This window comes from Phodopus roborovskii, unplaced genomic scaffold (assembly GCF_943737965.1).
Source record: "Phodopus roborovskii unplaced genomic scaffold, PHOROB, whole genome shotgun sequence".
Classification (NCBI taxonomy): domain Eukaryota; kingdom Metazoa; phylum Chordata; class Mammalia; order Rodentia; family Cricetidae; genus Phodopus; species Phodopus roborovskii.
In genome coordinates, this window is record NW_026126480.1 from 23,007,394 (window position 1) to 23,034,286 (window position 26,893).

The following is a 26,893-nucleotide window of genomic DNA, read 5'->3' on the forward strand; positions in this document are numbered from 1 at the left end:
ATCCTGTGATTCCTGACCACACGCCTTATTTTTGCAACCTTCGGCCTCTGCTACAGTCTTCACTGCCTATAATGATTTTCCCTCTCTGTTTTTCGATGTGTGTGTGTGTGTGTGTGTGTGTGTGTGTGTGTGTGTGTGTGTGTGAGTGAGAGAGAGAGAGAGAGAGAGAATGTTATGTACACATGCTCACCACACATTCTATACTTTATTATTCTCTCTACTGTATTTTCTTGAGACAGCCTTTCACTGATCCTTGAGCTCAGGTAGCAGTGATTCTCCTGTGTCTGTTCCCTCCCCTAGTATTGGAGTTACATGTGTTTTTGACCATGTTCATGTTTTAATTATAAGTTAAGATTTGAACTTAGGTTCTCAGCTTTCTACTAAGTGGTCTTCTCAATGTCCCACTTCTGTTTTCTAATCATACCCATCCATCACGTCCTACCATCTCCCTAAAGCCTTTGGGCCATTGCAGCCCACAGAGGTTTCTTCAAATGATGGGGATATGAGGTGAAGCACAGAGGCCTCCATCATGAATTGGGACGGAAGCCTCTTTTGGCTCTATCTACATTGGCCCTCAAATAGATTATGACTTTGGGTAAACAAGTGAGCTGACCTGTTTGTGCCTCAGTTTACCTTACCCTCAGATTGATAATAAAAATCTATTGGTTACATGGGTTGCTATGGGGATGAAATGAACTACTGTGTGGGATGCATTTGGAATGGTACCTGTCCTATCCTAGGCATGACATGAGCTGCCAGCTGTGGGGCTACTCTTTGTAGACCAAAGTCTCACCATCCCATCTCACAGGGAACCAGTAAAGGCCTAGTGCTGTTAATGGCAGCAATGTCTACTGAGTGAATAAATGTGCTTTATTCTTACTTCCTCTTAAAGCTCAAACCTCAGCCTTGGCTCAGATTTCTGAGAGAAGTAAGTTTGGAGGTTGACATGAGTGTGAACCCCACGCCCCATCCTAGCCCTTTGATCCACAGATTTCAAGTAGTAGTTAGATGACAGCATACTTAAAGCCAATCCAACTGGTAACCCTGACACTTCCACAATTATATTTCTAGACGTTGAGAGAAGCAAAAGTTAAACTATAGTTAATTAGAAGGCAAGGGAGCCCTTTTATGGCAGCATGTGAACCCTTCATTGTGGGAACAGGAGGGCGGGAGCATCCCCTCTCTGCTTCTCAGTAACTCCTATATGCTTCTTACACATCAAATCCATTCTCTGCCTATTTTCCTTCTTCCTCATTTCCAGTTCACTTTAGTGTCTCCTTCTCTGTTCAGTCTCTTCCTCATCATCAAGCCAAGAAGATGAGTCCATTTCTACTCCATTGTCTTTTCTCAGCCCTCCTCTACACCAGGTGCTAGAAGCAAGCATGAGAGTTTTCAGTACAGGCCTCGGGAGATTTTCACTATACTAAGTCTAATATCCACCATCTTTGACTCACCCTAGAACACCATTTATGATCACCAGGGGAGCCAGGTGTCACCTGATGAGCCAGGTGGGGAACATATGGCTGATACCTTCTCCTTAGCACACATTTATCAAGTTAGCCTGCCATCCCAGCAAGCAGATGAATGACAACAGCAGTAGAAGGCAGCTGAAATCTGAGAATGTACTGAAGGCTGTGTGAGACATGGTGCCCCGGGAGCCCCCAGATCCCAGCTTTTACCCTGTCCTCTGAGCTGGAAACCATTGTCACTGACAGCCTGCCACCTAGCCTACTTGGAAAGGCTCCTTAAAGGTGACTTATCACCAGACTTGGTGGCTTATGCCTGTAATCTCAGCACATAGGAGACAGAGGCATGGGACCTGTAGTGAGTTCAAGGCCATTTCTGTAATACATACTGATTTTTTTCCAGGCCAGTTTAAGGTACAGTGTGTGATGTTAAGTCAAGAAGAAAAAAAAAAGGAATATGATATAGTATCTCACCTTTCCATATGCCCGTGGCTTCCTAGTTTACTTCATTATCCCTGCTAGTTACATCACCACTGACATCCTCCCTCCTCAGTGGCCCAAGGAAGGACTCTCAGAGCCATCCCTTAGCCGCTCCTTGCTTCCCACATCTTCCCACTACAAATGCAACTCCCCAAACTCACTTTCTATTCTTCCCTTCCTTTTCAATCTTGGCTCATGGCTGTCCTTAAAACTGTTGTGAATTCCCCTAACTATCCACTCCTCCTACCTCCCTACCCCCACAGTTTCATGTCCTCCTTAAGAAAAAAATCCATGGAATCCAATTTGTGCTGGGTGTGAGATGTGGTCTCACACAGTCTACACTGTCCTCAAACTTGCTATGTACCCAAGAATAACCTTGAACTTCTGATCCTTCTGCCTCCACATCCCAAGTGTGTATATGATAAATGTGTATGATGCTGAGGATGGAACCCAAGGCTTTGTACATACGGGGCAAGCACTATCCCAATTTAGCTGCAACTGCAGCCTAACTCTGTCCTTTCCTGCACTGTGCACCCTGGCTAGAACTTGCAGTGCTTGCGCCATCCGTTCCCCTTCCCGACAGTGTTCTTGCAGGAAAGTGCCGACCACGTTTTCTGTTGCTCTTATTTGGGCAGACATGACCATTCCCCTTTGAACTCCTTGTTAATGCATTTTTACTACATATTATTCTTCATTTTGACAATCATCTGACTTTTCTCTGCAGCTTCATGAGGAAAAGGATGGTCTCCTGTTCTTAGTCTTTCCTTCTAGTGTTTGCTGAATGAAAAGCTTAAAGTTCTCAAAATTCACTAAGTACCTACTTCATGTAAGCATATTGTTCTTTTGTACACAGCAGGGAACTCTGTGACTATTTTCAAAGTGCAGTATCGTCTAAAATACCTCCAAGGAGGTAACCTCAGGAATGAGGGTTCCAGATGAAGTCCTTACTTAACACTGCTGCACACTCATATCATGGTCACCAGGTGGCAGTAGTGTGCTGTGGTCATGTGGCCCAAGCCATGAAATTTCCAGAACCTCAGAAAGATTGAACCTGAGTCAGATTGCTAGATTACCAATGACAAGCACATAGGAAGGTGTGTGAGTCTTGTACCTTGATTCTGTGTGCGAATGGATGGCAAGGGCTCACTCTTGGGAGCTGACCCCAGATATACCAGGTTTTATCACATGATGCAAGGTGTTCCCAAAGACTAACCACAAGAGGGGTCATACCTCCATCTTGAAGCTCCCCTTGTACTAGTTCCAGGCTGAGTCCCCATTCTGCCTTGCAATGATAAGGTTGTTTTCTATTTTAATCCAGACAGCTCTGATGGCAAGTAAAAGGCCCTAGATGACTTCTGTTGAAGCATTTCAATACAGTGATACATGTTCATTCCAAACTGTACTGGACAGAGTAATAAATAAGTAAAAACTTAGGAAGGATGGAGGAAAGGTTGTTATGGAGAAAGGGGGGTTAGTGGCGGGCTCAGTCTGCCACCTGCCACCAAGTGTCACACGACCATTCAGCTCACCTCCTAGGACAAGAGAAACCACCTTTTTTTTTTTTTTTTTTTACAAACTAAGGATATAACAGAAAGAGAAAAGAAACACAAGAGAAAGACAGAACACAGTTAGATCCATGTTCCACAGAAGGCAGAGAGGGTGAAGTCAGAGCAGAGATAAAGGATGCAGAATATGGGGGCAGTTCATGCCCAATGTCCTGTAATTGGGGGGTGAAATGAGAGGGCAAGTCACCTCAAAAGGAATGAGAATAGAAAGTGTGGGACTCCACTGGGTGGAGGGGAATAGAAGGGAGAGACGAAGGCCTGAGGATGAGAAAGGAAACAGACTAGGAGTGGCTTTAGCAACTATTGTGAAGACAGGAGCAGGAGTATAGTGGAGCGATAGGCGGGGCTATCAGATTCTATGCAGCGAAACTCAGAAGTCTGGAGTGGTCCCCTGTCAACTCGGGTTGGATCTTAGTTTAACAGGAGTCACAAAAATAAAAAGAGATAAACAAGATTGTTGGTGAGGTCATGGTTAAAATATTTAAACAAGGTATCTGGGCCAGGTAGGGAAGGAGCTGGCAAGATGGGTTGGATAAATGAGAAATGATCACAACATTATAGGCTCCCATGACATGAAAGATGAAGGCACTTACTCAGGAAGTGGTAGAGCTGCAAGTGGGATGACAGATCACTGTTGGGAAGCTGAGTTGTCCAAAGCCAAGGGTGTGTCTGTGGGAGATGACTGTAAACTGGAGAGAGACCGGTTCATTAGCACAGAAAAGCAGCTGACTCATCAGCTTAGATTTTCTAGTGTCCAGGTCTGTAGTACAAGTCTGGAGGGACAGTGATCCAGAGAGTCGTGGTAGCCTTCTCTGACTGCAGGGGGTGTGACCTGGTGCCTATAGAAGATAGAGCTAGGCTGAGGGATTGTCACTTAAGTCGCTGTGAGTTTTCAAGTATGAGAGGTTTTTGAATAATATTCTAGAGTGCTGGTCTGGGGCTGGCAATGGGGAACAGGAATTTAACAGAGAGAATGAAAGATTAAATGGGATTTGAAAATGGCTGGAGAAGTTCATACCTTAGGTCTACCTATGGGGTAAACACAGTCAAGGTCAGAATTCACAATGTAATTCTATAGTTCATTGAGTCAATGCCGAAAAGGGGTCCTAAGAAATCGCCTCTAAATTAATTGACATCTTTGCTCCTAGTATCTTTAAAAAAAAAGTACTTTTATAATTACGTTTATTGCTTAGTCTCAAAACCAAGCTGCTCATGCAAATACAACTTCTGAGCATTGCTTTGAGACACAACCAATAATAGATTACCTCAGGCAAAATACCTTCAATGTCTATCTGCTTTCTCTTTCTAGAAAGCACTTCATATAAAACGTTAGATTTAATCCTAAAGATTAGAAGCAAAAAAGAAATAACATTACTGGGGTCTTTTAAATAAATAAATAGATAGATAGATAGATAGATAGATAGATAGATAGATAGATAGTAACTGGGTTCTTCTGGTAAGGTAGGTGAAATTTAGAAATTATTACCTTCATTTTGGATCCATTTCTCAGAATCCTGGAAAGCAGGAGCAATGGTACGATGCTTCTAGTTTTTCTCATAAGTAGTTTAGAGAGATAGTTTGATTGGCTGTCCGGGACCTCTTGGCTCCCCACAGATGGGTGCTGTGTATTTCTAGTGTGACTCACAAGATCCTGGATGGTGGTTCCTTAGACTGTGCTTGAGTTTGTTCAAAGAGTGTGTTTGATGAGTCTTTGATGAGGTTCCAGAGTCCGTATCTGAAGCAAACATCTGATGCTCAAGTTTCAAGGACCAAAAGAACAGAAGACTAATCTGGAAAATTACTTTTTCTGTCTCTCTTAGAGTAAAAAGGAAAGACAGGAAAATAAAAACACCAAGTGGCTGATCCACCTCTTACCAGTCAAAGGATTTTTTTCCCCTTGGAGAAGTAAAGCCCCTAGTTCTCTTCAGCAACCTGCCCACACACACTGATAAAGTTAATTATCTGCCCTGGCTAAGTGACTTTCCCTAGCAACACCCTAGCAACCCACATCAGCTCTGCCTTAGGCTACAAGGCTGAAAAGATATTTCTTGAAGTCCAGTGTATTTTATACCAAAACAAAACATCTGAACAGGAAATTAAACAGAAATCAACTAGATTCATTGCTAGTAGATGAGACAGGGACACATGGAACAATCTGTGACAATTGAGTGGCCTAATAGGAAAAATAAGACTTTTCTCCTCCTGAGTGCCCTGAAGCCCAGAGAAGAGACCACAGGGCCTCAGTGCATGGAGCAGGTAAGACAACAAAAGGATGACCTTGAATTCTGATCTTCCTGCCTCTACCTCCCTAGTGCTAGGGTTACTGACATAACACCAAGATATCTGCTTGGGTTTTGTTGTTGTTGTTTCCCACCATGCTGGCAATCAGAACCAAAGTTTCACTTTTGCAAGCAAGCACTTTATGAAGTGAATGAGATTGCATCCTTGAACCATTGTGTGATTCTTAGATGTAAATGAAAATGTCTTGTCATAATGCCTAAGCAGAGGCATCTTCTCATACTAGGTGAGGCCAGATGGTAGATGACTTTGAAGGCTAACTTGAAACACTTGGGCTGAGTTAGAAGACACTGGGGCATATTTGCTAAAGATCTATCATCTAGAGAACAAAAATTTATAGATCCCTACTATGAGCCAGGCACTTTGATGTAGGTGTAGGTCACAGTGGGAAGTCCCATTCAGTGCTTGGAATTTAATGATAAAGACAGATACGTTAACAAGTATAAAATTTAAAAATCAAACACACAAATGAATATGTAAGTATAATTCTAAAGACTATTAAGTGAAAAAGTACTGAAATCCAGGAAAGTTACAGGGCTAGAGTCAGCTGTATTTCTGTAAATCAAGAAGGGCTTCTCTGAGGGATATAGACACATGCAGAGGAATGTAGAGAGATGAAGATGGTTGTAGAGGGATGTAGAGAGATGAAGATAGTTATAGATGGATGAAGATGGTTGTAGAGGGATATAGAGGGTTGTAGAGGAATGTAGAGGGATGTAGAGGGTTGTGGGGGCATGTAGGGGGACTGCAGGGTCCCAGGCAGTGAGGGCAGAGCAGACAGAAGTTCCCCCTAAGTGAGACACTGTGGAGCCCAGAAGAGAAATGGAACAGGAAAGGCCTGGGAGGACCTGTGAAAGATTCATCTTTGATCTAAAAGCCATGGGAAGGCAAAGGGTTTTAACCTCAGGGTCTTTGTTCAAATCGGTATTTTCAAACAGATCTGTTAGGATCCCATGAGGACAGACAGGCAGACCAATTAGGAGGCTAAGAGAACACAACTTCTGAGTGAGAGAAAAGGCAGTGCAGAGGGCAGAAATCAGGCACATGGTACCTGAGGAACTTGGAAAGTGGGACTGATGACAGAGTGATGGATTAGATGTGTGGAGGTGAGGGCAAAGTGCAGAAGTGACAGCCAAGCTGGGCAAGGAAAATCTAGATGGCAGTGTGGGACCAGAGCTTGGGAAGTGACTGGAAACTGCCATTATAGCCCAGAGACGGGGCCAACACTGGGTAATGGCAAGCAGCCCATCTTGGTGTTGGCAATGTTGATTTTGAAGCCTAGCCTTTTTCCTCACTAGCACAGCACACCACCTAAACAGCGCATATTATCTTTTGTAATCTATCTAGGAAATGGACATGAGGAATTGGGACAGGAGGTTGGAAAAGCTCACTCCTCCTACTGTTTCCTTATCAACAGCCAATAAAAAAATTAAATATATCCCTGCCTGTTCTGTGTGTGCCCTCCCACCTCTAATTTAAAATTTAAAATTGTTGGTAGAAATTTAAAGTCTTTCAAAAGCATATATTTGGTCAATCAGACACACAATCAGTCCCACAAGGACAACAGTTGCATCATCTTATTCATCTCTGTAATTTCCTACCCTCTGAGATGAAGTTCTCCTGACCCACTTATTTCAGTATAGCAGGTATCACTACTGTAGCTCAACTTTTCGTAGAATTATGCAATTAATATTTGCCTTTACCATGAGACTACAAGATCCACAAATGAAAGCATCATGTCTGCCTTGTGTCCTACTACTGAGCCCTTAGAGACCCTTAAAACAAGAAGAGGGAGGGAGAAAAGAGGAGAAGCAAATAGATACTACCCAAGGTGGAAGGAAAGACATGATGTGATTGCTGATTGGATGTGTGGAGGAGAAAGGGGAGGTCTTTATCCATTCAGCATGGATGGATGGCTCTATTTGATGGATGACGGACGGATATTTGAATGGATAGATTGTTGGATGGATGGATGGATGGATGGATGGAAGTATGCATAGATGAGGGATGGATGGGTAGATGGATGGGTGGATGAATTTGTGCCTTGTCTTCCACAGCTAGGCATAGAGTCTGGTTTCAGATGCATGCAACAAAAGCTTGCTGGAGGAGTGGGAACCAGAAAGGAGTCAGGCTGGAGCTCTGAGTCATCTGGCTCACTCAGGATATAGTGTGGATCTCAATGTCCACATAAAAGAGAGCTGGTCAATTAGCTCAGGGGCCACTGAGGACCAGTTCTCATGCTTTCTCCAGAGGCTAAGTGTGTAACTGGCTTCCATAAGGCCTTTCTCCAGTGACCTCTGAAACAGCACTCTGTACCAGGCCTTTTCTTTTGGGCCACCAACCAGCTCCCAAGTCAAGACACAGAGACTTATTGTCAGTTTAAAATGCTCAGCCTAACTTCACATTTGTGGCTAGCTTTTTTAATTTAAGTTACTCTGTTTCTCTTTATATACCCCTTGCCTTGAGAGTTATTACCTTTCTTACTTCTGAATATCTTACTGTCACTGCTTCTTTGTCTAGTGAGTGTCTGCTTGACTTCTTGCCCTGGGTGTGTCTCTTATTCTCTCCTCTCTCCTCTTGTTTCTTCTCTTCTATCTCCTATTTATTCCCTTTGCCAGCCCTGCCTATGTTTTCTCTGCCTAGCTATTGACCGGTCAGCTCTTTATTTGGCTAATCAGGTGCCTTAGGCAGGCAATGCAACACATCTTTACATAACGAAACAAATGCAGCATAAACAAAAGTGACACACCTTTACACAATTAAAGTAATATTCCACAGGTTGAACAAGTGTATCACATCTTTGCCCAGTTAAAATAATATTCCTTAACAGCACCAGTTGACATTGGTAGCAAGAGTCACAACACAAGGGCTAATGAATCAGTGCTTATGGGTGGAGTGAGGAATGGAATGTCCAGTGCTGATTGCTCCCTTGGTATGTTTGTAACTCAGTGAAAGAGTAAACCTAGTCTAGAAAGTAAAGACAATTGCTTGCTTGATGCAGGCATTTGAGAATTGTTCAAGGCCCTGGGGAACAAGAGGAGAATAAAAGAGCATTTCAGAGCACCAAGGGAGAGATGCTTGCATGCAGCAAAGGGATGCAGGTATCCCAAGTAGGGAGTCACCTGAGGCAAAGCATTTTACATGAGACATTTCATTGAGATTCAGCACACACAGCTCTGGTTGTTAGCTCCCATACCCTCCTGCCCCGTGCTTCCTGGGCAGGAACAAGCTTGGAAAGGTTGGCTTAGTTAAGTCACACAATGGGGGAATGGCAAGATTGAGGTTTGGTTCAGGTTCCCCTAGGGAAACACTGGGAGAGGTTCCTGCTATGCCTCCCCCTCCCCCACAAAGTCTGAACTAAAAATCTAAATCAAGAAAGCACAGGCCCTTCTTTGAACCTTTCAAAATGGCCAGGATCTATGAGGACTTTCTAAGCAGTAGACACTTGTTTTTGCAGGCATCTTCCTTCTTAAACTGTCACAGTTTGTGATTGCATAAATATACCGAAGAATAAACTAATATGTAGCAAAACATTTTCTTTAGCATAAACTTTTTCCCCTTCTGCTTTTAAAGAAACATTTTTGTAGATCTCCAAAAGTGCTGTGGCCAAGCACTGTGCCAGGTTAGAGCCTGGGCTCTTTGCTGGTCCTCCGGGGTGACATGTTTTAAAGTGGCTTGGGAAGAGCAATAGAGAGGCATCAGACCAGGATAGCAAAGGTGGCCAGCAGCGATCTGCCTATCTGTAAATTAAGTGATTCCGGTGTATGGCGCTAGTGCACTTAGTGGACTGATGCCGCCCCGGGGAAACCTTGCAGAAGTGCAGCCTTGTACAGAGTAGGTGTGCAACAAAAGTTAGTTGTTAGGCCTTCCCTCCTCAGAGCACTGTGGTCCACAGGACCCGGGGTAGAGCTGGGAGCTGAAGAAGCAGCCTTGTTGGTGGCGAGGTAAATTGAGCCTGCACGTGTCTACATACCCCTGCTCTCTCCCACCAGACCCTGGGAATCCAGCTTGGCAAAACAAACAGCATAGCGCCGCTAATCGCCAGCACAGAAACAAAACAGCGCTGAGCTGGGAACCCCAGGCACAACCAGCCCTCCCTCTTCGCGCTCCTTCGCCACCGCCCGCCCCTCCACTCCGCTCGCTTTGCTCTGCTAGGCTCAGAGCAGCGCAGCTCTGCAGCCGCCAAAGCGAGGCGGGCTCCATCTCTCCAGCGCCAGTGCCACCCGGGCTCCTCCAGGCTTCGCCTCTGCTGCCCACATCACTTCAGGCAGGAGTGTCCTGACGAGGGTCTACAACATCAGCGCAAACTTGGGGGGCACTCGAGGATGAAGCTGTCTTCTGCGCCCCTGAGGCTTAGCCGGGGTCCGGCGCTGCTGGCCGTGGCGCTGCCCCTGGCCGTGGCGCTAGCTTTTTCAGATGAGACCCTGGACAAAGTGTCCAAATCGGAGGGCTACTGCAGCCGCATCTTGCGTGCCCAGGGCACAAGGCGTGAGGGATACACAGAGTTCAGCCTCCGCGTGGAAGGCGACCCTGACTTCTATAAGCCAGGAAGCAGCTACCGCGGTAAGTCTAGTGTTGTTGGGGACACGGGATCCAGAGCACCCCTAGGGCACTGACCCTAGCAGGGCTGGAGCTGGGAGCACAGTCCTCAAGCGCACCGTATCTGCACATCCCGGCCAGGGGCTGTGTCCTGGCTGCTCTGAGTCCCTTAGCTGCCAGCTCTGTATCCATCAAACCAGCATTGGGGGAAGAGAGAGCGGTCGCGGGGGCCGCGGACAGAAGAGACAGCCCGGGTCCCCAATGTGCTGTTCCCGGGCAGGGAATACAGCATGCAACACATCACAGTGGCCTGACTGGGAAGGAGCCTGGACTTCTTCCACTCTAGCTGCTGGCTGGAGCGAAGTATACCCACCTTTCTCCAGATCACTCTCTGGGGAAGAGGGTACCCTCAGGTGTGTCCCAGAAAGCAGCTTCTGGATGAGTTCCTAACCAGTCTTAAGGTACAGGGAGGAGGAACCTGAAAGATCCCCAAATTACTCTCTTATGTCCCAGGAGACCAAGAGACCCTTGAATTTCCAGTACAGGTTCCAATGAAAATAGGGCCCTCAAAGAATCCTGGGTAGTCTCTCAATGGAAGGTGGTCTTGGTGACCGAAAAGGGACACAGGGTTCCCAAGACTCTTTGAATGTGGTGGAACCTTGACTCTGGAAGCTTGGAAACTGTGAGCACTGGGGATGCCCAGCTTTGTGCAGCTCAGTGGAGGTCAGGGCTCACAGCACTGGGAAGGGGTATACAAGCAGGTGGGCAATTTCTGGCATGACTAACAGCTAGGCCCTCACCCACCTGAAGACTCCAAGACACCCTACTCCGTCCTCATGCTCCAGACATCTTTTCTACAAGCATTAGCTTCCTGCCTCCAGGCGGGACACAGGGCAAACTTACTAGATTTTGTCTGGGGCCCTGCCTGGACACTTCACTGTAAGTCAGCCCTAGTGCCTCACTGGGAAGAGCAGGTCATTGGAGCACTCAGTGGGACAACTGGGCTTCCATCTGCTGCCTCCCTGCCGCCACCCCTTACCCCCTTGCAAGAATCAAGAGGAAATGGTTGGGAGCAATGAGAGGAAGTTTGAGGCAGTGCCAGTTGTTCGGGCACCAGGGACCACACTTCCCAGAAAGCTGCTTCTCTTTCCCTGGGCCTGTGGACCTATTTTTTTGCACTCCAAGCTACCTAGTCATGCTCTGAGCTCCCTACATGCATTAGTGTCCTCAGCCCTTGGCCAGGATCTGCCTCGATCCTCAGGGAGTCCACAAGATCCTTCTTTCTCCAGAAAGAAAGGTATTGGGTAATAAAAACACAGTGCCCAGCCAGGGAGGGTGCAGCAGCTTGGTGGAAGGAATCTTGGACCTAGGATGTGTGGGACAAGCAGATACTCTGCAAACCTGGGAAGATAAGCCAAAAGGGAAAAACCTCATTGGCCATTTGGGCCCAATAAACACAAGTCTGAGTTCACTGGGGAAACAGCAGGGAAAGGAATGAAAGGGATTCGGGTTTGGTAGCTGTGACTTTGTGCAAGCCATTTCATTTCCCTGCACCTATATCCCAGCTGGGAGTGGGGCGGGGGAGCCATTTGTTCACACAGAAGTGAGTGTGTATGAGGACAGTTAGATTCCCAAATACTCATTAGTCTGGGAAGGGTGTGAGAATTTTCTTTGTAGGCTTAAAAATGGAGGGATTTTGTCTAGGCTCATTGTTTCCTGTGCGTGTGCTATTCTGGTTTAAAAGTTTGTCAACACTCCTTCAGTCCAACTACCAGAGAACAAACAAATGGCTGCCCTTTTCTGGGTCCTTGTGAATTAATTTAATGAATGAGTAAATGGTGATTTCTCCATACTAGGGGCATTGTCAATGACTAATCTTAATTTAAACCCAAGAAGATTGTGTGTGTGTGTGTGTGTGTGTGTGTGTGTGTGTGTGTGTGTGTGTGTGGTGCGATTTTGGCTAAGCAGGGGCAACCTGAAGTCCCTTCTTATACTTATCCCTTCTGTCCTTCTGTTTGGCTGAATGCTCACTGCAATACTGAGGGGAGGGGGTACATTCCATAATCATAATGCCAAGGCCATCCCAGAACTTTCAGGTAAAAGCCAAGGCCTAGCAGGGATGACTTGAGACCAGGTCAAGGACAGGCCCTAAACATTTTGGCCTGGGAATATGGTGATGGTGGAAATGCCATCTTTTCTCCCTTCAACAGCCAGGATATCTTGAAAGAAAGACTTTGGGAGAACCATGCTAAGGTCTCCTGGGTAAGTGTTCTGTAATTAACACAACGGATTCAGAACTATGAAGAGAATGTACCAGCTTAGTTTGTGACATTTTCCATCAGCTTATACTTCCTTACAATTTCACATTAAAAATAAATTTAGTGATGTTCTACTAGGTAACTTGACTTAGGTTTATAGACCTTAACATTCCCCTGGTTTCCTGTTTGCTTCTTATTTATTTATTTTTTCTTATTTAACACCCACCACCATCCTTGGAATCAATGACTCCTTTTCCTGCCTCCAATCTTTGCCCTTTATTTCAGTTTATCACCCAGTAGCATCTGTGTTCTGTTGTGTCACCCCCCCCCACAGCCTGAGGGTAGCCCTTGGCTATTCTAGTCTTGAATAAAAGGTCCCTATTTGAATCATTTGAATCATGGGGCTCTTCTTCCCAACAGCCTGGGTGCAGTTGGGACAGTTATTCAGCCTTTTCCAACTTGCTAGTGCTGCACTGACTTCCTTTTTCTCTCCCACCCCTGCTCTCTACCCTCCCTCCCTCCCCCTTTCTCTAGCCGCCCCCACCCCACTGCCATAATTATGCTTTAGAAAGCCCTGAAAGGCCCACTCTGTTTCTGGCCAGAGCCTCCTTTGAAAGGCGATTACAGTGATTAAAAATAACAAGTTGAGGATACTCCAGGGGCTTCTCTTCTAGGGCGACAATTTGCAGGGCCAGCCTTTCCCAGATCACAATTTCAAGCCAAATAGCAGGAAATCAGCTGAAATGTTCACGAATTGATTGAAAATAAAAGAGGCTCTTTTGTCTGAGTGAAGGTCTGTTTATTGGGAAAATAAAGTCAGACCCTGGCTAATGAGAGTGTCTTTTCCTAGATGCTCTTTAGAGGGAAATTTCAAGGAACTTGATGGGAAAAGAATGTTCAAGAGATTTCAAAAGCCGGTCCAACTGTGGGCATAATTGGGGGATTTCTTTAAACCCGGAGGTTTGGAGACCTCCAAAGTAGCTTTGCCCTTTCTTCTTGGTCCCAGTGTAGGACACACACTGCTAGTGGGAGGAGGCACCTCCGCCTGCTGGACAGAGCTTGGGATTTCATGATGCATGACTTAGTGTTGGATTTCGGCTTGACTTCATAGTCACTGTGTAACCGCAGGGAATCCACTACATGTCTCTGGATAACAGTTTCCCTGTCTGAAAAGTGAGAACATCTAGGGCGCCCCCAAAGCATTGTGAGAACTGGAAATAAGAGTCAAAAGAAGTCAACACACACTGGATGTAATGTGCATGCTTGTGTGTGTTCACATACAAATACACATATGAGAGGAATCTTTTGGAAGTTTAAAAAATGCTTATCATGACACCAGAAAATACATTTTGCTAATTTTTTCCCACTCACCTCTCTTATTCCTCATGGTCCAGTGAGACAGTTTATTCATTCCTATTTTATAGATGAGACTTAGCCAGGTTCCACACTCACAGTCTTAGGTCTGTGAATACCACCCTTTAATCTGTACCCTTCCTAGTCTTCTACACCAACCCGTAAACTGATTTGGGAGTAGAAGCACTTTACCAAGCTAGCCTCAGCTTCTGGATAGCAAGACTTCCTTGAAGGGGAACAGGGTCGACAAATTAAGAAAATCACATCACAGGATTCAGAGTAATAAGGCAGAGGAGGCTCCCCGCTTTTGCTTCTTATAGATGCCAATATTGCATTTTCCCATAAGCAGAAGTTCAATCTAGAAGACAAAGAGCTTTGAATGTCTTTAATAGATTCCCTTCATAGGAAAACAGGAATAAAGTGGGGAAACAAAACCTAACTTGATGAACTGTCTCATCCACATGCATTTGCTTTATAGCACATTTGTAAATGCCTATGTTTGAGCATAACATATGTAGGAGCTGAGAAACCAAAGCTGGGAAAGACCTTTCAAATAAACCATTTCTTTTGTTTTGGCTTGCCTTTTTAAACAAGCATTCCCATCTTTCTTCTGTTCTTGTACTACTCTTTTCCTTTTATTATGTGACTTTAAAATTTAAATTCTTGCCCCTTTTAAATAAACATTTAGTTCAAATTGATAATGATTATGATGATGATGATGATGATGATGATAATCCACTAAAGTTGGTTGTGTGTATACTGCCATCATGTCAGAAAGCCGAGGCAGGAAGATCATGAGCTTGAGGCCAACTTGACATGCATAGTGAGAGCCTGTCGGGAAAACACAGTTTAAAAGCTACCTCAAGACTGATGCCCAATGGTTGTGGAAACTGCTTATTGCTTTTGCATGCCAGGCAAAGGGGAACACATCAGAACACATAAAACATGGCATGCTAATTAAAGTTTTTCAAAGTTGACAACTTGAGTGCCTTCTCACGTCCAGGTCAGTTGTTGCTCCATCAAGCTGACTCTTAACTGGAACTATAGGTTAGGATAATATGTCCACACAAGGAGCTAGATCAAGATCTACCACACTCCCCATTTGTAATCTTTACAGAATACAATATATAGGTCAAGATCAATTTCTATGGGGGAGATTCTTATTTTAGTCAAGATATAGGCTAATGTAAGTTCATTACGAGGGGACCCCGGGTGATTTGTTTCATGCGAGATAAATAGGAGACCAGACGTGATGGACCTCCTGGCTTCATATTATCACCCAGGAACCCAGGTTCCTTCAGCCCTGTTGCTATGCCCTCTTCTAGGATCCTGCTACCCAACTAGGTAGCTGCTAGTGAGGCAAGACCATTGCATTCTTGAAGTGTGCCTTGTCTGAAACTATAATATTATTGAAGAATTCACGTGAAAAAAAGAGCACAGCTCTTATTAGCAATTTTCAAATGGATTCCATTTTGAAATGGACATTGTGTACGTTAGGCTAAATAAAATATGTTGCTAAAATTAATATCAACCTTTTACATTTTTTCCTAATTGATACTGGCTAACACAATCAAGTTCATGGGGTTTCAGGTTGTTTTATTGGACAGCACTCTCCAGGGATCATCGTAGCCAACTTGTTCTCATAGCCAAACTCCATCTGTCACAATAGTGCTGAGGAGAGGGCTAGAAATAGAGGACAGCTTTAGTTTAATGTGTGCCTCTGAAATTGTATCTAGCCCTTCTAGACATGCTCCCACACTGAGCTAGTTGTAAGGGAGTCTGGGAAATATAGCAATGACTTTTGAGGACATACATCCTGCTAACACTTGAGAGGGTTTTTTTTTTTTTGTTTGTTTTGTTTTTTTCTTTATTTGTTTTTTGATTTTTTTAAGATGAAGGAGAAATAGATTAGAGGAACGACTCTGTTCCATTTTCTAAAAAAAAATGCTCAAAAATGTTTGTGTATGAGTGTTTTGCCTGCATATGTCTGTGTACCATGTGCTTGCAGTTCCTGTGGAGGCCAGAAGAGGGCATTTGATCCTCTGGAGCTGCTGTAACTATACACAGTTGTGAGCTGCCATGGGGATGCTGGAAATCAAGCCCAGGTCATTTGAAAGAGCAGCCACTGTTCTTAATAGGTCAGCTAGCCCTGCCCCATGTTTTAAATGACAGTCATATTCCTTCCACATTTTCTCATTCAGTGAAGGGTCTTCTAGGTGGGATTCATGCAGTTAAGAGCTAATATCACTGCTTAATCTTTTGGCAGAGAAAGGAATGTTAGACATGTGAATGAAAGTACGTGTGTGTGGTTTGTGTGAGTCTGAGTATATTAAAATGTTGTCTTTATGTAACTGTATCTTACTTTTCCCTCAACAAAGGAGGAATCAGCAAAGGAAAAAAGAAAGGAAGGAAGAAGTAAAAGAACAATAAAGCAATGGGCATGTGTGGGAAGAGAAAAGGAAAAGGCACCAGGGTAGACATTCAGAATGAGAATGAACAAAATTATTTGAGTGCAATGTATACCTATCATACCCGAGGCTGAGATTCAAGGGGCAGATGGAAAGTCTAAATCGTATAAGTCAAAATTATTTCTTCAAGATCCCTTAAAACTGTGCAGCACATACAACACGGAGAGCGGCTCCAATCTGGTCTGATTTATTCGCCCCTCCAGGTATTTCCATTAGCAGGGATAGAAGCACATTGGCATCTCTCGATAAGTCCAGAGCTATTCTCCCTCCAGCGTTGGAAGACAGCTCTGCTTCTTCAGCTGGGTAGCAGGGAAAACTGTTGATTTCTCCTCCTTAAAAACTTGCAGGCAAGCAGGAAGTCCACATCATATGACTGAGTAGGGAAACTGAGGCTATGTGGCACCCTGGCAAGCATGCAGTAAGTGGAGAAGGAAGTGCCTAGAATCACATGATGCCCACCCCACCCCCAGTCAACCCTCTCATCTTTTTCTCTAATCTCTTTCTCTAACTCACCTACTTGGGAACACTTACAGCTGAGGTCTCACAAAAACTCTTTGAGATGCTAGTAAGTTTTTGTTGACATAAAATGTCCCATCTTCACAACAGGTTTTAGCTGAGGTTCTGAGTGGACACGGCCAGGAATGGAGCACCCACCCCAGAAGCCTTTTGTAAGCAAGCTCCGTGTACATGAGATTGAAAAACGCCTGAGAAGTCTAGAGAAATTTCCTGTGCCTAGTCTCTTGCTGGAGGCCTGGGGGGGGGTCTTACAAACCTGTTTTCAAAGATTGTGTGAAAGAATTGAGGGAGACTTTCAAGAACCCATCATCCCATCATTGTGTGCAGTTTGGGAAAGTAGGTGGAGTCAGAAGCAGACCCAGCTGCAAATAAAGTTCAGGTGCTACAGGGAGGCCCCCCCCACTCCACTCCCCACCTCCTACTTCCCTTCCGTCTCAGAGCTTTCCTAATTACTCTCTGCAGGCCAATGGGGAGCCTCTAGGGAAAGAGTGTGTTCCCAGACCTCATATGCCTGATTCCTCCTCTCTAAGTCCTTGTGTATTAAGTTGTGTCTATAAAGAGGATTCTCTGACCAAACTTTGTTTCCTGTTGCCGCCCCTGCCCTGATTTATTTCTTTCGCATCCCTTAAGCTCTCTCTGAAATTATCTTGTTTATCATTTGCCTCCTCCATCTAGAATACAAGCTTTATGAGAGCAAAGCCTTTGTATTTCTTATTTTATCTCCAGTACCCAGAGTCATTATTTGCTGAAGGGAAAGGTGCTATTTAAACCCAAAGGTCCCCGTGTAAGATCTGAACCCTTCCCTTCTTATTGCATGGGCTAGAGAGAGATCATGTCTCAGAAAGCTGAGCAGCAGTGAATGGCACGGGAAGAAGTCAAGGCCGTCCAGATGATGGCAGCAGAGAGAAAGGACAGCCATCGCCCTGGGGCAGAGGCTGGGATGGGTGACAGGCAGATGGGCGGTGTACAAAGTGAGGGTGAGCAGGTATAAGAAAGCAGGTGGATGCAGAAGAGAGCAGCAGGGCATCAGCAGGCAAAGGGTAGAGGGAAGACTGCTGGCCCACACTTGGGCTCTCAGAGCAGGCACTCAAGCCCAGACACAGACTGTTAAGGTGAGTTTTCCTGGAACCATCTATAAGTGATTGGCAAACAACTGGATTCCAAGACTATATCCGTTCTTTTAAGGGAAGTGTTCCCTTTCCTACGCTTCCCAACACCACCTGTCACCACTTCTGTCTCAGAATCCCACACCACTGTCCCGTCCTGTTTCTGAGTGATACCCTTTTCTGTATAGGTTTGTTGCTCCTGGGAATTACATTATAGTAACATGAAACTGACACCCCTGAAATGCCCTTGGGTCTGGCACAATTTTGTCATTCCTCTGTCTTGGAAATGTGAAAGGTACAGAGGGGAAGTGTGAGTCCCTTTGGGCAGCAAGACCCACAGACTGGTGAAGCCAGAGCCTTGTTGACCCCATATTTCTTCTCTGTTGCCTCCCATGAACCTTCCACACATTTCTGAGTTTCTGGTATTTGAAATCACACAAAATAAAGTGTTTCCTTGGCCATACGTCAGCCCTTGAGGTGCATATGGCTAAATAGTGCTCTGCCCTGGCTCCTCTTCTGACTAAAATGCCATGTCCTATCTCTTCAACTGTCCCTATAGGAGATATTTCTTCTTCCTGTACTTTGTACTCCAGATGTGCTCTGATAGGGACAGAATGATTTTCTTCTTGTCCCGGACACTATGCATGTGTGAGCTTGCCAGGGCTTGAGTTTGCTTTCTTGGCAGCCTGGGTGTGCTCTGGGATCACCCTCAGTGTGCAGCCAACTCAGATGTTTGCTATTTTCTGGGATGGTTGCTGCCTTTCCTAACTGCTATAGTTTACTCACGTGTGGATGATATCCTCCAAAGGTCTATTCCAGGCTTGGTCTCCAGGATGCTGGTGTGGGAAGGTACTGTAGCCTTTTGTGAGGTGGGTCACAAAGATGATGGTGTGTCATGACTCCACGGTCTTACTCTCCCTACTTCTTACTTCATGCTTTAAGCAGTTTTTCTCACCATGTGACCTTGCCATAATGGAGTACTCACACAGTAGTCCCCAAACCAGAGTGCCATGAAACCCTGAATATATCCCAAGAACTATGAGTGAAAATAACTGGTTCCTCTACTAGTTGCCTCTGCTACTATCCTGTAGTAAGAGAAAACTGATTGATAGATTAATCTATGTTGGTGTAACTGTTCTGCTTGGAGAAGGATCAAGACAAGGCCTTGCTCTGTAAATCTAGGCCAGCCTCCAACCCAGGAACCTCCTTGCCTCAGTACTGAGATTACAGGCATATGTCCTCCACCCCTACCCTGAACATACTTGATATACACTTCCATTGAATTTCCATCATGGTCAGCCATTCATGGAATCTGGATTCTGTCACAGGGGAGTTTATGTATATAATGTTATTTTAAATTAGCCACAGTTCTTAGGAAACAGGCCCAATAAACCGTTGTCTAAGCAGTTTGTCGGAATCTTGAGCAAGCGAGGGGCTGATGGCAGAGCTCCAGCTACCCTATAAGGTCTTTCCTTAAAGCTACATCTAGTTTTGCATTTGGAAGCAAACATCCTGTTGTCATCCCAAAGATGTTTATTAACTAATTACAATCCCCTGATCACCACCCCAATTTATGAATACAGTTTCCTAAGTCTTATGGCATAACTCTAAAATGTCCTTGAAGTTTTATGCATTTAAGGCTTGATTGACAACTGATGGACTTTGAGGAGGTAATTGGATCATAGAAGCTCTGACTTAATTAGTGATTGATCCAATTGATCAGACGTAATGACATCATAGATAGGCCTGTGTTCTGGTTGCATTTCTTACTATGATAAAATGCCTTGGATCCCCTCCCCCCCAAAAAAATAAAAAACAAAAAACAAAAACAAAACAAAATCCCCCAAAAACCCTAGGGAAGAAAAAGTTTATTTGTCTTACAAGTCTTGGTGGTAGTCCATCATTGTGAGAAGCCAAGGCAGCTAGTCACATGACATTCAAGAGCAGAGATAAAATGCATGTATGCATGTTAGAGCTCAGCTAGCTCTTTTTAGTCTTATATAGTCCAGGGCCCCAAACCAGGAAACAGTGTTGTCTGCTTTGTGGCTCTATCTTCATGCACACTGGCTAAAGACAATCCTCACAGACATGTTCACTGGCCAACCATCTAGACAATTTGTCTCCTCTCCATCTGCCCCCCCCCCCCCGCTTCCTGGTAGCTATAAGGTAAATAGCTTCTTTTCCCATGATGCTTTCCTCTTGCCTCATGCTTAAAAGTAACGGGGCTAACTAAAGTAGATGGACAGAATCCCCTGAAGCCATGAACCTAAACAAAATCTTTCCTCCTTTAATTGGTTTCACTCAGGTATTTTGTCATAGTGACAGGGACTAACTAACACAGACTGCTGATGATTCTTATGGTCCATGCAAAGTTGTTGATTTCTTTGTTTCAAAATTAGCCGGTGTTTTTTTTTTCATTGCAACCAGTAGGAACAAGATCAAACTAACAGGGGCAAAGAATGGAGCACAATGATGCCCATATTTGGGAAGCCCAGATTTGTGTCTTGCTTCAGTCATTAATGGAGTCGAGAGCGCAAACATACTCATTTCCCACCCCCTTCCCCATCCATGTTTCCCTTCTCCTTTCCACCAGTTTTTCTCTGCCCCTTCCTTTCTTATCTATTAGTTGTGCTTCTGTATTGTTGTCATCATTTTCCTTATTATAACAATTTTTCTCCAGATGACAGAGGTGATATCTGCCATCAACCTTCAGTGAAGAGTCCCTCAATTAGTTCTGTGACTATAAGAAATCTCCTGCCCTCTAACTCCAAGCTGAAGCATCTCAGGGACATAGACTTTGATTAGTTTTTGTGGGTTGCATGCCCAGGGGACTAGGGCATAGAGCGAGGCAGACTGGATCTGGGCTCTGTTGCTCATTATTGTGTTCAAGGAGGAAGACAGGGGATTGGCCACATGGTCAGGATAGAAGGAGCCATAGGGGTCCCCTTCAGCTTCCTTCCTTCATCTGTAATGTCTGACATGTGGCCAATCTCTTAGGAGGACTTTCCATTTGTGAGAGTTAGCAATGTGGCGTATGAGACAGTCAACTTTCTAGAAGAGATGTGGCTCTGTGTGGGCTATGGCAACACAATACATCATGGTGGGAAAATGAGTCTTCTTAGCTTCATAACAATGGGACGGAGGGAAGGAGGGAGGGAGAGACAGAGAAAAAGACATAGGGAGAGAGAGAGAGAGAGAGAGAGAGAGAGAGAGAGAGAGAGAGAGAGAGAGGAACATAATCCTAATACATGAACTTCCTTCCACAGGGCCCAACTTCCAAAAATTCTATCACCCTCTCCACACCCCCAACACATGGACCATTGGGGGACATTCAAGGTCCATAGTCTAGCACCATTCTTTCTCATTTGGTGAACATGTTGTTTCAGCTCAGGGTTTCCATCTGGCTCTAAGCTATACGGTGAAGAGGTGACACATGGGGAGGAGAATCAGCCTTCATTGTGACACTGCATATGATTCATACTCATTGCCTCCTCTAATCCTTGCAACAAATCCACAAGCTGATAATTATGACCCCAATTTCATGGAGGACACTGATTTATTTTTTTAATGTATTTTATTGATTTAGCAAACATTTTATGGGCTTATGATTATGAAGTCATTAGCTAGCCTAATGACAACACAAAGTATATAATATTTCAGCTACTTTACACATAAGGAAACTGAGAGAAAGAAAAGTTAAGTGCCCTGCCTGAATATGTACAAAATAAAGAGGAGAGTTGGGAACTAGGCCTTTTAGCTACTTATGTCCTGTAAAGATAACCTTTACAATTACAAATTCACATCTCATTTGGAACTCATTTAGAATGGGGGGGTGATCTATCATTTACAATTTATTAAAGCTTGCATAAGGATTCAGAAAGCAAAGTCAGTCACAAGCTATAGAACCCATGAACACACCTTTAATCCCAGCAGCCAGAAACTTGGAGGTAGTGATACACACCTTTAATCCTAGGACTCAGAATTAAGAGGTAAACTGATCTCTCTGAGTTCAAGCACCCAGGGATACACAAGATTGAATCAGTCTAAAGAGTAACAGATCACACACCTTTAATCCCAGCCTTAGAGGGCTATAAAAGATAGAAGCAGGGTCTTCAGGGTTCAGTAGAAGGCATTCATTATCCAGCCACACTGAAGATAGGAAGGCTCAGTATCAAGCAGGGTAGGGAGACTTTGAAGTCTCAGGATTCTCCATCATGCTGAAGAAAGGCTTGGTGAACAGTTCTTGTGTGGATCATCCCTTTCAGTATGAGCTTTGGGTGAAAGCTAGTGGCCAGCTGCTTTGCTTTTCTGATCATCAGCTTGAACTTTGAACCCCAATATCAGTCTCTTGGTCTTTTATTTTTCATCTCTGCCTAGAAATACTGAGAATATTGACTGACAAAGGGAATTTAAAGAAACTGCACAACCCAACCCCACCAGTCACACTTTGTTGCTCTAGGTTACTAGCCCAGCCTTCCTACCCACCAGCCCTTCTCTAGCAGCTCTGTCCTAATGGGGTAGGTAGATAAGGGTGCCAAATTTCTTAATGAAGCATGTGACTTCAACTTCCTGGAACTCTTCAAGTCAGGTGGATGCTTGATCCTGTGGCTGACTTACTGTTGAGTGATCTGCTTTATGAGCCCATGGTATAAGTTGAGAGAGAAGCTGAGTGAGGTTCATTGTGGTTGAGGCTGTGATATGAAGTCTTGGGCATCTTAGTAACACAGAGGGTGAGAATGGCTGGGGGCTTGTCATACAGTGATGCTGGGACCTGATTCTGGATGGAGCCAGAGGACTGGGAATCTGGAGTTCTAGTTCTGAGACTCCAGAGAGCAGGTAGGGGGTGATGGGATTCCACATTTTGTCAGATATTTGTCAGACTATTGGCACATGAATGTTCAAAGTATCCAGAAAGCTCTTTGGGAATTAGGTGCTATGAGAGTGTTCATGAGGTGGGTATATCAAAGGATGGAGAACTCTGCTCTGGGTGGGGATTTAAGGCCAGACTTTCATGTGAGATAGCCTCATACAAAACATGGCAGGCCAGAGAACCTCTTCTCACTGAGATAGTTTTTAGATGAAGAGTGTAATCAGTAAGCATGCAGCCTCCAGCCTTCCTGCACTACAAATCTGAAGTGACTGTCCACCACAGACCCCCAGTGCTTCTCAACATCTCCACAATGGTATCCATACTTCCTCACAAAGCCTACAAGGTCTCCAACCATTTATATCCTGCGTGTCTCTCTCATCTAGCCCCTGTGGCTAGTTCTACAACATAGAAGATCTAGAATCAGTTCTGGTTTTTATGTGACTTATCGAGAGAACCAAACCACCAGAGCCACACTCAGACTCGACAGCGAAGCCTGATTCATGGTGTAAACTGCCAGGCTGTCCCCAAAAGAAGAAAATGCAGCCCTGCCTGAAAGGAGTTTGGGGCTTATAGGGTGCCTCAGTTGGAGAAAAAGAACTGTCACAGGCAAAAGAGACTGCAGTAAGCAAAATTTTACAGGGTGATGGGAGGTCCTGGTTGTTAGGATAACAGGAGGCTGTGGTCAAGCTGTTCTGTGGAGATAAGGGGTCAGCAGACTTTTGAGAAGTGTGGAACATTTAGTTTCCAGTTCTGTAAATGGGTCCCACACAAGCCATCCATCTTGGTATCATAGGTGAGTCCATCTGGGCGCCCAGTGGTTTCCAAAGCCAAGGCTAATTCACGTGCCTTCCTTGCTTCCCAGATGGTGTTCCTTCTCTCCAGCTGTAACCCCGGTTACTCACTGACCATGAAGCCCAGATGCCTCCTCCATTGAAAGCCTCATTCACTTCACATGAGGTGGACTTTGATGCTTCCTTCTCTGAGACCCCAGAGCCCATTTTCATACCCCCATATCAGTTGCACGTGACTAAGAATATCTGCTGATGTGTTTTTCCTCACATGCATTAGATGATGTGTTGCTAGGAGGTAGAGGCTGTGATGGTGGCGCTGGCCTTTAATCTCAGTACACAGGAGGCAGAAGCCAGTGGATCTCTGTGAGTTTAAGGCCAGCCTGGTCTACAGAGTGAGTGCCAGGACAGCCAAAGCTATTAAATAGAGATATTCTGCCTCAAAAACAAAACGAAACAAATAGATGAATGGGTGATTAATAAATAAATAAGATAATGTAATATAAACATAAAAAGAACTATGCAGTTGTTAAAGATAAAGTTTAAGGCAGAGTAGGTCTGTGTTCTCAAGACTCTGGATTATTAGGGAAGTCATATGCTTATAAAATAATTTCCCAAATATGTATTTAATTAAGCTTGAGTTAGAGAAGCACAAGTTATATTATGTAGAAATGGAAGGAGCAAGAAGGCCCACCCACACACATGAGTATGGTGGACCACAAGGCTATTCAGTATATTGTGAGGATTGATCCAAATCACTAACTTGGTACTGTGAAGACCACTACCAGAGATAGTTGTCCCATTGTGGTCCCTCCCAGTGGTCCTTGGATGGTGCTGACTGCAAGTTTCCCTTCCATAATTTCCCCTGAGGACCAACTCACTGAGGGCTAATCATTCTGCTGAATATCATAGTCCTCATTACTATGGCTTTTATTCCAGTCATCACCATCTCTCCCCATTCACAGTGTTATCACCAACCCCACACCATCACTCTTAACATGCCACATTCCTCAACCATCCTTGTCCGGTTACAGATGCTGGTCAGCATAATCAACAGGAACTTAGTTCACTTTTACACTCCTGTAAAAAAGGCAGTGCCACTCACCCCTCCCTTTTTAAAATGAGGGAACAGAACAGTCAGGTACCTTTCAGCCATCTCATAATTAGCCAATGGGAACTCCGGAGTTCATATCTTGAATCTTTGCCCTTTACCAGTTCCCTGTGTATGCCCCACAGAATGACTTCAAATAGCCCCCTCCTCCTCCATAGTTCTTTGTATTTTTAATCCTCTGTAAGCATTTTTCTCAAAGTTTTGGCTCTCTAATGGCTTCTCTTGGAAGTTACTTGAGGGGAGTCATTAGAGAGAAGATTATTATTTATTGCTAATCAGTCATCCTGAGGTGCATAATATGCTGTGCATTTGTGCCTTTCTTTCTGGGAGAGTCTAATGAAGCCCACCAGATGGGTAGGGACTCCTGACTTGTTCAAATCAAACTTCAGAATATCATCATTTCCAGGAGCAGTTACAGAACCCATGCAGAGTCAGCTCAGCTCCAGACCCTCCATCTTGTGTGATATATTTAATAGGCAGAAGAGGGTATGGCCTTAGTTTTATAGAACCTGCAGAGAAGCTGTGCTTATAGCTAGCTTATAGCTTATAGCCATTTGGGAAACTGTTCCTATAGATTGTCAACTGTACTAAATAAAAATATAGAAGGTGGCTATTTGGGACCAGAAAAAATATTTAATCATATATGGCTTAATGATTATCACATGGTGAAGAAACCCATGTAGCCAGCATTCACATAAAGAACTATGACATGGCCAGGGCTGTAGTAATATCTGTGTGTCCTCTACATCACTCTCTCTCCTCCTCCTACACATCTGACCCCAGCACCAGAGAGTGCCTGATTTTGAACTTTTACATGGATATTCACCAGGGCAACCATACCATTTATATTCTTTCCCTCCCCTTCCTCTCCCTGTCCCTCTCTATAACTCATCTCTCTGTATGTTTGTGTGCAATATATATATATGTGTGTGTGTGTGTGTGTGTGTGTGTGTGTGTGTGTGTGTGTGTTCATGTGGGTGTTTGCACATGTGTACTGAGGCCCAAGATATCACATCTTCCTCTTTTGCTTGCCATCTTACTTTCTGAAACAATGTTCCTAACTAAACCCAGAGCTCATTGATCCAGATTGTCTGGCCAACAAGCTCCACCTGACTCTGCATCCCAGTGCTGGTTGCAGATGTGTGCTGCTGTGCTCAGCTTTTGGGTGCTGGAGCTGCAAATCCAGGTCCTCATGCTTGTAGGGCAAGCATTCTACTGACTACTAAACTGTCTCCCAGCCCTGCCGTTTGTATTCCTTTGTGTCATCATGTACAGCACAGTTGGTTCATTTTCATTATATGATTGCTTACATGACTATGACCACTTGTGTATTCCAATTTAGTGATGTTTCCAGTTAGATGCCACTTCAAGTGACATAACTCCAAGTATTCTTCTAAATGTCTTTGGGGCACACAAGCATGCGTTTCAGAGTTGTGTAGTTGGGTCACAGATATGTGTATGTTCAGATTCAACAAAGTGCTGAAGAATTTTCCAACAAATGTGCTAATTCTCACTTTCATCAACAATGTGTGAAAGTTCCAGTTAACAACATTTGGTATTAATTCTCCACATTTAGTAAATCTGGTAGTTATACAGTATTTTATTATGAATTTAATTTGTATTTCCCTGTTGGCTGATGAGGTTCAGAATTTTTCACAGGTTTCTGGTAGCAAGGCACCTTCAGCAAGTGTTAGTTCGTACAATGTGTCTATTGTCTTTCTGTTGGGTTATCTTTCTTCTCGATTAGCAAGACTTTGTATATTTTGGATGACAGATACTACCTATAGGATTGCAAACATCTTTCACACTGTGATTTGCATTTCCCTTTTCCATGGTCTCTTTTGATAAGAAAAGTTTCGGAATATCTCATTCATACACCTTAGACTTTATTACCAATGTTTTATTATGTCCTTTTCAAATGCTGTCTGACCAGGGGTCATTTACATACCATCTTATACCACCTACACCACCTCCTAAATGCTTTATTATTTTCTTTTACGTACCTATGTAGGTGTATTTTGTGTATAATGTGGTGAGGACCTTCAACCATTTATTTTCTATGTTGTTGTGCATTC

At 44.2% G+C, this 26,893-nt stretch overlaps 1 protein-coding gene across 1 annotated transcript in view; it reads left to right on the forward strand.

The window, feature by feature from the left end:
* The first annotated feature begins 9,959 nt into the window (after nucleotides 1-9,959).
* Spon1 (spondin 1) overlaps nucleotides 9,960-26,893 on the forward strand; it is a 268,537-nt gene continuing 251,603 nt past the window's right edge. The window contains exon 1 of the mRNA XM_051192721.1: nucleotides 9,960-10,372. Within this exon, the coding sequence (XP_051048678.1) occupies nucleotides 10,135-10,372 (238 nt within the window). The 5' untranslated portion in view covers nucleotides 9,960-10,134. The remainder of the gene's footprint in view (nucleotides 10,373-26,893) is intronic.